Source organism: Rhineura floridana, chromosome 11 (genome assembly GCF_030035675.1).
Source record: "Rhineura floridana isolate rRhiFlo1 chromosome 11, rRhiFlo1.hap2, whole genome shotgun sequence".
Classification (NCBI taxonomy): Eukaryota; Metazoa; Chordata; class Lepidosauria; order Squamata; family Rhineuridae; genus Rhineura; species Rhineura floridana.
In genome coordinates this window covers 33,544,468-33,560,204 of record NC_084490.1, presented here as the reverse complement: position 1 = coordinate 33,560,204, position 15,737 = coordinate 33,544,468, and the positions used below count along the sequence as shown (strand labels likewise).

General features: G+C 44.1%; 1 protein-coding gene across 1 annotated transcript; it reads right to left on the bottom strand.

Annotated features, from left to right (window-relative positions):
• Positions 1–14,276: 14,276 nt before the first annotated feature.
• Positions 14,277–15,227, bottom strand: LOC133367844 (olfactory receptor 6M1-like). Its single transcript, XM_061591938.1, has one exon. It carries the CDS (start codon positions 15,225–15,227, stop codon positions 14,277–14,279), a length of 951 nt encoding a protein of 316 aa, XP_061447922.1.
• Between the last annotated feature and the right edge of the window lie 510 nt (positions 15,228–15,737).

The following is a 15,737-nucleotide window of genomic DNA, read 5'->3' as shown; positions in this document are numbered from 1 at the left end:
GGTTGCATGACACAGTTATTTTTATTCATATGGTGTTTGGGAACAGAGCTTCTTCTCCTCTCATTTATGGCTTTTGACCGTTATGCTGCTATTTGCCGTCCTTTGCAGTACACAGTCATCATGAAGAAGGAAGTGTGTGTTGGCATAGCCAGTGGACTGTGGCTTGCTGGGATGGTCGATTCTGCTGTTCTTGTTGGACCTATGTTGAAGGTTTCCTACTGCAACTCTACCATAGTTGAACATTTCTACTGTGATCTTCCCCCACTTTTAAAGCTCTCATGCTCTGACACCAGCCTTTATGAGAGGATACTTTTTGTGGCAGATGTGATTTATCCAATGTGTAGCTGTGGGTTGACGCTAACATCTTACTTCTTTATCCTGAGAGCTATCTTCAGAATCCGTTCCACTGAAGGGAAGATGAAAGCTTTCTCCACATGTTCCTCCCATCTCATTGTAGTCAGTTTTTTCTTCTCTTCAGCCATTTACACATATATAAGGCCCAGCTCAGCCTACTCTCTAGGCAAAGACAAGTTTGTTTCTCTGCTTTATACAGTGGTAACGCCAGTTGTTAATCCACTCATATATTCTCTGAGAAACAAAGACGTAAAAGAGGCACTTAAGACAATTACTAGAAGATGCAGACTGCTCCAAAGACCTGAAGTTTGATCTTCAAAGGTCTTTTATATCAATGCTGCTGCTGCTCTGTTGCTGCTGCTGCTGTTAAGGAGAGGAGCTGAACAAGAGAAAAGTTGGCAGAAGTAAACTGTTGGATTGTTGATGTGCACCAAAATATGCTCCATATGATTGGAAATCGTGGAACATAAAATGCAGGCTTCCTTTAATCTGTATGCATAATAGCATTTCATTGAAAATACATCCAAGTGGATCCTAAAACCTTCCTCTTTGTTACTGGCTTGTATTTGGAAGAGAAAACCATGTGGCTCAATAGACACAGGAGTTCTTCAGAAGTAATGCTGTGGTTGCCACAAAGAGGTGTTTCCTGCATGTATCCTATGTCTAAGGCCCCTGACTAGGTTTATCATGTTCTTTCCCAAGCCTGGGGCCTATAAATGTTCTGAGGCATGATTGAAGCCACCATATTTCCAACCACATTCTTTTCTGTCTTCTACCCTGACTCTACATCATGTTGGAAAGAAATCTTGCTGCTCTCAGGAAGTAGATGGCGCAGAAGCCTGAGTGACTGTATGACAGGGAAGCAAGCGGAGACAGTTTCATTTATAAGCTGTCATTTGTCTTGAGATGTGACTGACCATGATCTCTTTATTTATTTACCCTCTTGTCATGGTCACAAAAATGTGTAGTGCTCCCAAAAGCCAGATTCTGATAACCGCTCCTATTAAACTTCCACATTCTATTTTCTTGTACTCCATGTTGAAAATGCAGCCTTGATACATGCCAGGGGTCACCGATGTTGCAGCTGAAGGCACACATGCACCTGCAGAGGCCTTCTTTGCAACCACAGAGTCCCCTCCCCCTGCAAAGAAGCATTCTATCATATCCAATAAAAGAGTGCACTGTGTGCTTGATCGCAGTGTGTGTGTGGTGCACGTGACGGTTTCTCCAGTTTGCAGATATGTCCATGGACCCAAAAACATGGCTACCTCCTACTGCATGCAGAGGAAGAGCAGGCCCACACCATGCATTTAAAGCACATGACTTCTCTCAAAAATCATGGGACCTAGTTTGTTCAGAGTGCTGGGAATTTGTAGTTCTGTGAAGGGAAAATCATAGTTCCCAAGGTTCTTTGGGGGAAGCCTTGGCCTTTAAATGTGTCTACCTATGTTGATTTCAAAAATCACCCTGGAAAAAGTGATTTGCTCATGTGGCGATTTGCTCCGACGTTCTCTCCGTGTAGCTTTGACCATGTGCAGCTTTCTCCCCAAGGACAACCTCTCCATATCACTCTGCTATTCACCACAGCAACTGCTGACAACTAGAAATGGGATCAAGTGGGTGTGTCGATTGTGAAGGATACCTGGGTTAGGGAAGTTAAGCAGAGTGTAAAGAGAGGGATAGAGCTAGGATAATGAAGTTGATGGGTCAGCTTGAGGGTAGAAGGTAAGAAAGAGTAAAGGAACAGAATGGTGGTGGTGGGGATACTATGAGTTTGAAGGAGAGCTTCTGCATGCTGGCACTTTGGGGCTGGGAAATGAGTGAGCTTGAGGGAAGGCAGGAGAAGACAGAAACCGGAGCGCTAGCAAAATGGAAAAGATTGGGAATTTGAAGTACAGTTTTTATGTGACAACATTTAAGAGTTTGCAGTACAATCCTAGCCATGTCTACTCACTAGCTTTGGTTTCCTGGCTCCTGTTGCCTTCCCTCAAGCAGGCACCTCATCATCTCTGAGTCCACAAGGGATGACACACCCAAGCTCCATTTCAGACATGTAGTTTTTTTCTTCTTTTTCTCTCTTCTCTAGCTCTTTTCCTCACCTCCTCTCAAGCTCACATGTCAACTCCGATGTTTCAGTATCCTAACTTTATCCTTTCCCTCTCTAACTGTCCCTCATAGTTGGTGTGCCGATTTAATCTCCTTTCTGGTTGGCAGTATCTGCTGAATAGTGACTCGGAGCGGCTGCTCCTGGGCAGAAGACTGCACACAGAGCCGCATGGAGAGCGTGCAAGGACAGACCAACGCATGAGCAAAACAGGGATTAGCTACAAGTGGTCTTTTTTTTCAAATGAATACATGCACATGCTTTCTCATGAGCAGCTGAGCATATATACAGACAACTTGTACACAGGTAACATATAATGTTTAAACACCCGTGGTGTCCTAGCTAGGGATGCGAGAGATGTTTGATTGAGTTGCATTTCAAGGAGAACCTTCCTAATTCTAACTTCCAGAAATATTAGAAGACTCTTCTCAGTGACCCTTTTCATGCTGACTGTAGGATGCTTGGAGACATAGGGACCCTGCTCCCCAAAAAGCAGAGGGACTAAGATCCCCTGGGCGACTATCTTCCTGGTGCAAGTTCGTGCAAGTTCGATATTATTTATTAAGTGTGTTTAGGATTACACTGATGGCATTCCCAAATATGTACTTTCACACAGACTTTGGTTTTCCATAACACAATGTTTTTCCAAGCCTCCACACTTGGGGGGGCACTACTTGCACACCCCTTCCATAAGCACATCAAAGTTGGATACACACCTGAACCAAGACCCAGACAAAAGGGCACTCAAAACAAAAAGGTAATTACAGTGGCTGAGTAGATCTTGTACAGTGGTTATACTGACTGGGCAGCCACTGTCCTTCACATTTTACAAAATACTTTTTCCTATACAAAGATTAAATTTCTGTGTATGAAAAAGTAATATATGAAGTGGTCTCAATAGTGAGAAAAGTAAACAAGTGAATGGTGATCCAAATGTTTTTCATTCTCACGTTATGAAGCTAGCTGCCACATGATGTATCACCTTCGCTACGCATGCAGCATAGACTGAAACAACAGCCCCCAAGCCACCATTCAATACGTGCACGTGTTCTTTCCCACATGAATCTACAGGTCTCAAAACGTAATGTGTGACAAAGTCCTCAAACAGCTTATATCATGCTTGAAACATGGTCTCTTGTTCTACCAGCATGCTTTCACACCATCACTTTGCCAAAACATAAGGATAGGTAAATTGCTTTTAGGGAGGTTCACAATTATGATTTCCTATTTATTTAATCTAAAAATATTTAAAATACATAAAAACAGCCAGGGGAAGATATTGGAGAAATATAAAATAAATACAAATGAAAAAGAGGGGGGGGGGGGTGAAGAGACCTTAAATGTGCTACTCACCATCTCTCAGCCTATCCTCCCCTCAGGATGAAAACAATGGAGAACCATGACCACCCCCAGGAAGAAGGGCACACTTAAACTGTAGAGGAAAAAATCATCTACAACCATAGTGCGAAATCAAATACTTATTGGGACACAGTATGAAGAAATATTTATATAAACATGACTATCAAATATGTTTATGAATTACACAATCTTAAATATATTTATAGCGCAATCCGATGTTTGTTTGCCCAGAAGCAAATCCCAATGTATTCAATGGGGCTTACTCAAACTGGGAAGTGTGCAGAGAACTACAGCCTCAAGTGATAAGGAACTTGTTCTTTCAACTTGTTCTTTTAAGTTGAGACCTTATCCAAGTGTGAGTCTGTGTTGGAATTGCTTTTTAATATGTTTCTAAGCCATATCTTTTTTTAAAAAAATGTTTTTTAAAGCTTTTAAAAAATATTTTCAAAGACATTTTAAAGTCTGTTATGATGTTTTAAAGTGCTTTTAGTGCTTTTGTTTGCCGCCCTGGGCTCCTACTGGGAGGAAGGGTGGGATATAAATCAAATAATAAATAAATAAACTTCATTCACCCAACCCAAAATTCAGAATCATGCCTCTTTAGGCTGTTTTCCAACTGTTTATTCTTGCTTTATGGTTATTGGATTTTAAATGGCTTTATTTCTTGTTGTGAGCTGCCTTGATTTCCAACCCTACCTCACAGGGTTGTTGGAAAGACTACACACATACACTGCAGATGTATAAATATATACATCCCATATAATTGTTTATTGTCAAACCAGTTGGTCATTGCAGAAAAATCAGTATTCGTTTTTAAAAAATCAGTATTCGTTTCCTACAGAATAAAAACTGTAATACCTAAGTAAGCCCTGCCTACTTGCTTTAAAATAGGACTGGAGGAGGGGAGGGACAGAAAGACAACACAAACACAATTCTTTTTTACATTCACTCCAAAGTCCCATTGATTTTCAGCACATTCATAACCTTGTCTACTCAAAAGTAAATCCCATTGAATTCAATGGGATTTACTCTGGAAATATGGGATTAGCAATGCTTTTACACCCCCACAAAAGCAAGTATTGGGAAGGTTTTGAAAACACTGCCCAGGATCTGACTCCTACACGCAAGAGGGGAAAAAACTGAAATGTATATACTTACCTAATTTATGAGATTTTCATATAAACGGGGGGAAACCACCATTTTCTGGCCTTGCAATGAGGTTTACTAGACACTGCCACAGGTCAAACAAACACTTCACTGATTGGCTGCAATGCTGAATGGGCGGGGTTAAAGCTACGAAGTGCTATGCAGTAGTTTTAAAAAAAGATTTAACGGGTCGGCTGACGTTTTTATGTATATCACGAGAACCGGACCACCTAGAAACTTAACTTTTTTTAAAATTAAAGCTGAGAGTCATCCACCTCTGATGGTGTCACCTGGTGCGGTCTGCACCCCCCGCACCCCCCTAATGATGCCACTGCTCATTGACAGCTTTGGTGTGCTTCCCAAACAGGAACAACGTGAGATCCTGTCACGGCTGTCATCCTTGAAAACTACCCTTATGAACTTGACTAATCCTTTTTCATCTGAGAACTATATTGAGACTGTTCATTCCACCCTTACCCTGCCTAGTGTCTGTTCTCATAGGGTATTTTTGAACACCAGTTTCGACTCATCTTGGTCAGACTTGGAGAATATAGAACAGGGGTCGTCAGCTAGTTGTCGAGGACCGGTCCCATTAACTTTGCTAGCTCCTCTGAAGTGTTCTCCCCCAATGTTTGTAGGCTGACACATACCTTTCCTTCTCCCTAACTGCCTCTGCCCCACTACCCTAGTGTAAGATGGTCATTTAAGTTTGTGGATAAGTGGGCAGAGGAGGGGATCCATGGGGTGAAGGAGGGAATCCAAGGGGCTGCCATTAATGTTGCTGAAGGCAGAGGGAGATACGAAGTAGGGAGACAGCCATGCTATCAAGGGAGGATAGAGTGTAACTGATTGTTGATAACCCCCAAGCTGTCCTCCTGCTCAAACAACCTGGATGGCCTTGGTGTCATGGCCCCATCAGAGGACTCATCCGATGAGAATGACTCGGGAGTAACAGCAGCAGACCCAGAAGGAGAAATGGAGGAAACTCCTGACAACACAGCTCCTTCTCCCCCTCAGCTGCAGAGCACCCCAGACACAGCTGAAGCCCTTCAGCCAGACGCAGAGAGTGAACAGGATACTCCCCCCTCACCTGCGGAACGTAGACAACAGAAGGTCAGGCAGAAGAGGGGCAGGCCTCTCCACAAGGCCAAAAGGCTGATGGCTCACACCTGCTGACAAACCTGCTCCTTAAAAGTCAAACCTTGGGTTCAGCTTGTTGCTGACTACAACGTCAGGTGTGACCACTGTGTGTCTTCCTATCCCCTGAACCTTGACTTGGACTGATCTCTCGGCAAACTAGACCCGGACCTTCACTGATGTCTCTTCCGGATTTCTGGCTTGGCACGTAAGCTTTGAACAGCCTCTGCCCTTATCTTGCTTCCTCCTTGCTCGCCTGGCAGATTTATAGCCAAGCTGCCGGCTGAGGACTTACGGCCTGGCAATTACCAAGGAATCTCCAGCACTGCCTGCACCCCCACCGACACTGCTGTCTCAGTGAACAGCTGACACTTGGTGACAGTGCTCCGGGTTAAAACTGCTGCTGGTGAATGCCAGGTCGGTGAACGGAAAATCGATGCTCATCCAGGATTTGGTCCTCGATGAGCATGCTGACCTGGCCTGTATTACAGAAACCTGGTTGGATGAAGCTGGGGGGGGTTCAGTACAGCAGCAGACAAGACCTGGGGGACGGGGAGGTGGGGTCACAGTGGTCTATCATGATACTAACCCCCTGACCAGGTGCCCTCTCCCACAGTTCTCAGCGTTCAAGTGTGTGTACTTCAAGTTAGGTGGCCAGGACAGAATAGGGATTCTGTTGGTGTACCGCCCACCCCGCTGCTCCACAGTCTTCCTAACTGAGCTAGCCGGGGTAGTCTCGGGGTTGGTGTTGGAGTCCCCTCGGCTTGTGGTATTGGGTGACTTCAACATCAACACTGAGACTGCTCTGTTGGCAGTGGCTCAGGACTTCATGGCCTCCATGACAACCATGGGTCTGTCCCAGGTGGTATCTGGCCCCACTCATGTTACTGGTCACACCCTCGACCTTGTTTTCTGTGTTGGTCGGGATGACGGTGATCTTGGTGTGGAAGAACTTGCAGTGGTTCTGTTGTCATAGACAGATCACTACCTGGTCAGGTTTACACTCATTGGGACTCAGAGCCTCTGCAGGGGTGGGGGACCGATTAGAATGGTCTGTCCCAGGAGGCTGATGGATCCGGATGGTTTCCTGACGGCTCTTGGAGATTTTCCTGTCACCTTGGCAGGCGATCCTGTCAAAGCCCAGGTTGACCTCTGGAATAGAGAAATGGCCAGGGCGGTGGACATGATCGCTCCCAAGTGTCCCCTCTTTCGGAGTGGAGCCAAACCAGCCCCATTGTTTTCCAAGGAGCTGGTGGTGATGAAGCGTGTCAGACGGGGACTAGAGCGACGTTGGCGGAAGACTCGGAGCGAAGCTGATCGATCTCGGGCTAGAGCCTATTTGAAGGCCTACTCCAAGGCAGTACGGGCTAAGAAGAAATCTTATATACTTACCCAATTTATGAGATTTTCAGATAAACCGGGGGAAACCACCATTTTCTGGCCTTGCAATGAGGTTTACAAGACACTGCCACAGGTCAAACAAACACTTCACTGATTGGCTGCAATCGTGAATGGGCGGGGTTAAAGCTACGAAGTGCTATACAGTCGTTTAAAAAAAGATTTAACGGGGTGGCTGACGTTTTTATGTATATCTCGAGAACCGGACCACCTAGAAACTTAACTTTTTTTTAAATTAAAGCTGAGAGTCATCCACCTCTGATGGTGTCACCTGGTGCGGTCTGCACCCCCCGCACCCCCCTAATGATGCCACTGCTCATTGACAGCTTTGGTGTGCTTCCCAAACAGGAACAACGTGAGATCCTGTCACGGCTGTCATCCTTGAAAACTACCCTTACGAACTTGACTAATCCTTTTTCATCTGAGAACTATATTGAGACTGTTCATTCCACCCCTACCCTGCCTAGTGTCTGTTCTCATAGGGTATTTTTGAACACCCCCGCAACCCCCCAGCCCTGGAGAGCTGCTATGAGTCAGTGCAGGAAATACTAAGCTAGGGACCAATCACTGGAATAACACTCTCTATGTTCCTAGGTTGTGTGCATGTGTGCGTGTGTGTGTGTGTGTGTGTGTGTGTGAAAGAGAGAGAGAGAGAGAGAGAGATACCTTGTAAACTATGGCTCACTGCATATGTATTTCTTTACCACCCCAAAAAGGATGTAAGCATACCTTATTTCTCCTTGTTGAATCCAATAGTATGTGGAGGAGAAAGGGTGCTTTTTTGGTTAGAATTGCAAGTTATGGATTCATTGCTGGCTGATGAGACTTTTGCTACCTGACGTGGAGTCCAAAGAGTCTTTTCCTCTTAGTCTTGTTGTAACTTTGACTCACTAATTGCTACCTTTGTCTATCCCCCCATCCCCCATCAAGGTACCACTTTACCCTGCTGCATGGTGGCTGAATGTGGGAGCTCCAGTCTGGAATATTATGAAGCTTTTTATTCAGACCAGGAAATGGAACACTCTACCCAATACACTTACAAAGTTATTTATATACAGCATGATGGTAATAGAGCATGTTTATTTTTTAAAAGACAATTTGTAACTCACATGAATTATGCTTTGTGCTCCACAGAGGTCCCTTACCATAAAAGGAAATACTGTGCCAGCTACATATCCAATTCCTGGCTTTTACAGAAATACAGATTTCTGTGTGTGGGAACGTTCAGAGGAATCTGCATGTCACCAAATATCCACTGATATTGTAGGGTTGGATTGATCTTTTAGCCATCTCGGATTCTTCAGAGGCACCCCAGAATAATTTGCTGCAATAGCTTATTCACTGAATATAGAACAGCTTGTTCAGATGCTATCCTTGATACACCTATGACCTGCAAAGCTTTTCAAAGTTGTCACCATATTTCTTCCAAGAATACTTTCTTATGGTGCTAAACCTTCTCCTGTTCTCACTCTGCTGCCTACAGCTCCCCAAACAAACCTTTCACTGGATATACTCTTCCAGCTGATTAAATAAAATGTGTTCATGAAGATATTCTTACGAGACTGTCAGAATCACTACTGGAACCAAATAAACAAATAAAGGATTTTAACTGCACAATCTTATGCATGTCTACCAAGAGGTAAGCCCAAGGGAAGTGTGTACAGCAGCCCAATGGCCACATTTCAGCCCAAGGGCCTCCTGTGCAACCTTCCAGGAGCCACATAGTGGTTGACAGGGCCAGAGTAAAAAAATGCATGGAGCAATGAATGTAAATTTGATATTTGTACAGTAGGCTAGTTTCTACACATACTCACACACCCTTCTGTATCTTCCACCTAGAAAAGAGCCATTGTCAGAGTTCAGTGGCACAGGCAAAAAAACTCAAGGAGGGTGAGAAGAAGGGCCAGTATGGGGTGTGGGTGGGGAAGGGGTGTGGCCTGGGAAAGTCTTAAGATCAAAAACTGTCTGTAAGGAGAGACCCTTCACACATGTGCATACGCAAAGGTTCCCATGGGAACTGGAACTAAAATAATTTGGGGTTCCAGATCCCAGAGAACATTCACTTATAGCTATTACGTAAAGACTTCCTCCCTAGAGCTGTTTCTGCCATGTTGGGGTGTGATATCAGGGTGGGGCTACTTGAAGTGGACCTGTCTCTTTCTTTCTGTTGTTAATGAATATGGGACCTATAAGATCTGCAGAGGGTTTGAGATTCTTTTTCATCAGCAGCAGCAGCAACATCGTCATCATTAGCAGCAGCTAATTAAGCCCGCACTATAATTTGCTGAGCAGAAAGAATGACTCATTAAAGCTCCTTTTCTACTTCATTAAATGTGGTAAAACTCCTTTGGTATGAATTATGTACTGTATACCTGCCCAGTTCTCCCAGTTTCCTGTCCTTGGGCTTCTATCACCGGCCAACGGACTCCTTTAAATAAACCACACATATGTCTGCAGACTTAAAAAAAAAACTTCATGTAAAGAGAATGCTTAACTTTTGTCAGAAGGTGGGTATATATGACCTGCAGGTTAATTCAACCTGGGTTACCATTAAAAAGAAAGATTCAGAAGAAACATATTATTAAACACAGGATTACTGAGAAAATTCAGCCTATTCCTGGAGGAAGACTTACTCCCGCACTGATTTGCAGAAGCTGGCTGAGGTTAAGACTCCTGGTTGGGGGAGAATAAATTTCCAGACTGAGTAGCTGAGTCTTCGACCCCTAGCAGTGACAGTGGGGGTGCAGTAGCCAGAACCTCTACAGAGCAAACTTCTTGCCATCTACCACTGCTCTGCATTTTGCTACTGCCCTCCCTGAAAGGAGAGCCATCAGATCATCTTTGGAGGAAAACCTACTGGGCTGGGGAGGAGTGTGTGTGTCTTTTAATCTGCTGGAAGGTGGAAGAAGAATTATTTTTGCTTTGGCAGCCAGGGGTTGCTATTAATCTATCATGTGCCTGGGTGAGCCAATTTTAGACTGCTCTGTGTTAGCAACATGGAGTCCAATTCCAGTTGTCTCTGGTATGGGGAGATATGGAGTTGGATTAAGTGTAAGCCACTTAGGGGGAACTCAATCCAGGTAGCTGAAGTCTGGACCGTAGCACAGACAGTTACAGCCTGTGCTGTATTCCAACTCTTTTTCCAGCCAAAGGTTTGGTGGGGACCATGTCAGCTTGTCCTCAGGTTTCTAGGAGATGCTTATCAATACCAGGTCAGTCCATAATAAAATCTCTCTCATCCACAATTTAATCGAGGATGAAGATGATGACTAGGTGAGTATAACCTAGACCTGGGTGGGAGAGCAGGGTGGGATTAGCCTCTCCCAGTTGGATACCCAGTTGGGTACTTGGATCAGCACCATGGTAGGCTTGAGGGATGGGGAAGGGGGATGTTGTGGACAGTACACTAACATAATCCCCTTGTGTTAGACTAATGGGACAGATGATGATTTGTTGGTGTACTGTCCACCCCACTCCCCAACCGTCTCTCTGTACCTCAGCTGGGAGAGGGTGGTCTGAAGGTGGGGGACATAAAAACAGTCTCTGAGTCATGGTCAGATCACCTGCTGGAGAGTTTTAAACTTACAGTGGCCTTTTTTGCTCTGCAGGGGTAGGTCACCTATTAAGATGGTATGTCCACAGAGACTGATGGATCTTATCAGTTTTCAGAGGGCTCTGGGGAGTTTTCCAGTTGGTATAGCCAGCACTTCTGATGAAGTCCTGGTTGATCTGTGAAATACAGAGATGACCCAGCACAATTACACCTGAGCATCCTCTCCTAACTGGCAGAGCTCACAAAGCTCCATGATATGCCCCAGAGTTAAGTACAATGAAATAAGGAGACAGCTTGAGAGGAGGTGGAGAAAACTGCCAAATATTGAACACTGATATGTACTCATGTTCAAGCCTGCTCAGTGGCAATTAAGAAAGCAAAAAAACCTCCACCTCATAGAATCATAGAGTTGGAAGGGGCCTTGTAGGCCATTGAGTCCAACCCCCTGCTCACAGCAGGAAATCCACAGCTAGAGCATCTCCCGCAGATAGCTGTCCAGCCTCTGCTTGAAGTCATCCAGCGAAGGGGATCCCACCACCTCCCTAGGCAGTCGGTTCCATTGCCGAACTGTCCTTACTTTCAAGAAGTTCCTTCTAATGTCCAATCTGAATCTATGCTCCTGCAACTTGAAACCATTAGACCTAGTCCTACCCTCTGGGGCAGCAGAGAACAAATCTGTACCCTCCTCTATGTGACAGCCCTTCAGGTACTTAAAGAGCACAATCATGTCACCCCTCAGCCTTCTCTTCACCAGACTGAACATGCCAAGTTCCTTCAACCTTTCCTCACAAGACTTGTTCTCCATACCGGCTATCATCCTCGTCGCCCTCTTCTGAACCCGCTCTAACTTGTCTCTATCTTTCTTAAAATGAGGCGCCCAGAACTGAACGCAATATTCCAGATGAGGCCTGACTAATGCAGAATATAGTGGGACTATTACTTCCCTCGACTTGGAAACTATAGCTCTGTTTATGTAGCCCAAAACCGCATTTGCCTTTTTTGCCGCAGCATCACACTGCTGGGTCATGTTCAACTTGCGATCCACTACAATTCCAAGGTCCTTCTCACACACACTACTGCTAAGCTGGGTATTTCCCATCCTGTACCCGTGCATTTTGTTTTTGTGGCCTAAATGCAGAATCTTGCATTTGTCTTTATTGAATTTCATTTTATTAATTTCAGCCCAATTTTCTAGTCTATCCAGGTCCCTTTGGATTTTATTCCTGTCTTCCATTGTGTTAGCTATCCCTCCCAGTTTCGTATCATCCGCAAACTTCATAAGGCTTCCCTCCACCCCATCATCTAGGTCATTGATAAAAATGTTGAAGAGTATCGGCCTCAGGACAGAACCCTGTGGCACTCCACTCGAAACCTCCTTCCAGTCCGAAGCAGAGCCACCGACGACCATTCTTTGAGTATGGTTTTCCAACCAGTTGTGAATCCACCTGACAGTATTTCCATGTAGTCCGCATTTGACCAGTTTGCTGATGAAAAGGTCGTGGGGGACTTTGTCAAACGCTTTGCTGAAATCTAGATAGATGACGTCTACAGCATTTCCACCATCTACTAAGCTAGTGACCCGATCAAAAAAAGAGATGAGATTAGTTTGACAGAATTTCTTCTCGACAAACCCATGCTGGCTCCTACTAATCACAGCATTGTCATCTAGACAGTTGCCAATGGACTCTTTTATTATCCATTGTGTCCTCAGTTTGCAGTTCAGCAAAGCTGTTTAGAGTGGCCCTAAGAAGGTGATAGAGCCATCTAAAGCCTGCTGTGACATGTTTTTGAAGCATTTTGACAATAAAATGGCTTCCATCCACTGGGATTTAGGACCCCATTGTTGATGCTGATGATCCAGGTGAAGTGTCTGGAGCACTATCTTGTTCAATGTCATTGGCTGAGTTTCAGCTGTTGTGGCCTGAGGATATGGACAAGGTGCTTGGTTGGGTTTGTGCAACCATTTGTGCCTTGAATCCTTTCCCTTCATGGCTGATAAAATCTCGCAGGGAGGGGACAACTGGAGGGGCCAGGGGAATAATGAATGATTCTCTCCAAGAAGGAGTGGTCCCAGGCTGCATGAAGGAGATGGTAGTAAGACCACTGCTGAAGAAGCCTTCCCTGGACCCAGAAGTTCCTAATAATTTTAGACCAGTGGCAAATGTCCCCTTCCTGGGCAAAGTTCTTGAGAGGATGGTTGCCAACCAGATCCAGGTACTCCTGGAGGAGACAGATTTTCTAGATCTATTTCAATCAGAATTCAGGCCTGGGTTTGGTACAGAAATTGCCTTGGTCACTGTATACGATGACCTGTCAGGAGAGAGACAGGGGGAGTACGACTCTGTTGATCCTCCTCAATCTTTCAGCTGCTTTTGATACTATCAAACAAGTTGTCTTGAAGCAACATTGAAATGGAAATGGACTGCCTTCAAGTCGATCCCAACTTATGGCGACCCTATGAATAGGGTCTTCATGGTAAGCAGTGTTTAAAGGTGGTTTACCATTGCCTTCCTCTGAGGCTGAAAGGCAATGACTGGCCCAAGGTCACCCAGTGAGTTTCATGGCTGTGTGAGGATTTGAACCCTAGTCTCCCAGGTTGTAGTCCAACACCTTAACCAGTACATCACACTGGCTCCTGAGATATTCATTTCAATTTGACTTAAGTTAAACATTACAATCTCATTCCCTTTTTTCCTATGATAATAAAAACGTTTACCCTGTTGGTATTTTTTGAGTATATATATTTGAACTATTTCTCATATTTCCATCACTAATCAAATAAGATGCAACCTAAAAAAAAATAGAGAAACCAAGGATTTATTGGTTTATTTATTAAAGCTAAAATATATTGTCTAACATTTCTAACCCTTAATTTTGATTTTAAATACATACAACGGATGCTTTACATGAGAAATCTTTGGTTTGTTGGATGGTTCTGCACATACAGACTCTACAGAACATCTAAAAATAAAGTTGAGAGAATAGGGACATACATTGGAATGTTTTTAGTAATGCCTAGGATATTGTGATGAAGAGACTTGGTTAAAATTCATTCTAATCTGTAAGGCTCACTGAATAGCCTTGGGCCAGTGACTATTTGTTAGCCTAGCCTACTCAGCAAGATTACTATGGGGATTAAAGAGAGGAGCTTGCACAACTATAATCACCTTGAAGGAAATTTAGGGGTGGGTGGGGGAAGGAATAAAAATAAATTAACAGTCCTTGTCAACCTGTATGTTTTCTTAAACTTATGTACTTGTTAACTGTGTCCCTGAAAACCTCTTGGACTTTCTGGTTTCTAAATGTGAAAATGATGGGGTTGAGCAAGGGTGTCACTGCAGTAGTGATCAGTGAGGCAATTTTGTTGAGATACATAGAGCTAGCTTGGGAAGGCCTGACATAGATGAAGACAGAGGTGCCATAGCCAATGGTAACCACTGTGAAGTGGGAGGCACAAGTAGAGAATGCCTTCTGCCTTCCTGTGGCAGAAGGGATCCGGAGAATAGTGCTTATAATGTAAAGGTAAGAGATGAGTGTCAGGAAAAGAGAACCCAGAAGAATGGGAAGTGAGACAAGGAAGTCAATAAACTCCACGAGGCTGATGTCTGCACAGGCTAAGTGGAGCAAAGGGGCACTGTCACAGAAAAAATGGTTGATCACATTAGGGCCACAGTAGGGCAAGCCCAGCTTCATCACAGTGGGAACAAGTATGGAGAAGAACCCACTCATCCAAGAACCTACCACAAGATTGATACAAACCTTCCCACTCATGATTGTGCTATATCGAAGTGGGTAGCATATAGCTACATATCGATCATAGGACATCATAGCTAGTAGAACATACTCAGAGGTGCCAAACAAGAAATAGAAGTATGACTGACCCAGGCACCCATAAAAGGAGATGGTCTTTCTTTCAAGCAGGAAGTTCTGCATCATTTTTGGCACCACTGCCAGAGTTGCAAGGATTTCAATGACAGACAAATTGCAGAGGAAGAAATACATTGGGGAATGTAGGCGGTAATCAATGATTATCAGAGTTATGATGATGATGTTCCCAATCATTGTTGCCATCAGAATGATGAAGAACGTCAGAAAAAGGAGGATCTCTATCTCCCAGGGATTGGGGAATCCAATTAAGATGAACTCAGTCACACGTGTTGCATTCTTTCGTTCCATGTTTCAGCATGTTTACCTCTTTGCCTAGATGGAAAGAAAGCATCTTGTTACAAAGGGCATAGAAACTGCAGTGTGCTCTATTTCAGGATGCCTCCAGACCATCGCTATTTTTGCAGGAGGGATTCAGGTGCATACTGTAAATTTAGGTTTGTACAATTAAAGTAGACAAGCACTCTATTATCCTAGTGCAACAAATTCACTTTAAAAAGGAATCAGACTTTTTGCAGTGATGGGGAAATGCATTGAAGAATGAATGGCCAATGGGAAAATGTGTACACACCCTGTAAGGAAATGTAGAATACATGCTTATTGCAATATAATCACACCACAAACAAATCAGAATGAATGCTCCGTTAAGCAATCTAACCACTTCATACATTTTGTCCAAACAAATCAGTATGAATGCTCAATAAATACATATTTGGGGGATGGCATAACCTCAGACAAGGTAAGGTCAATACATTTCTGGCATCTCACAATCCATTTCTCAATCTATTTATGGCAGAGTTT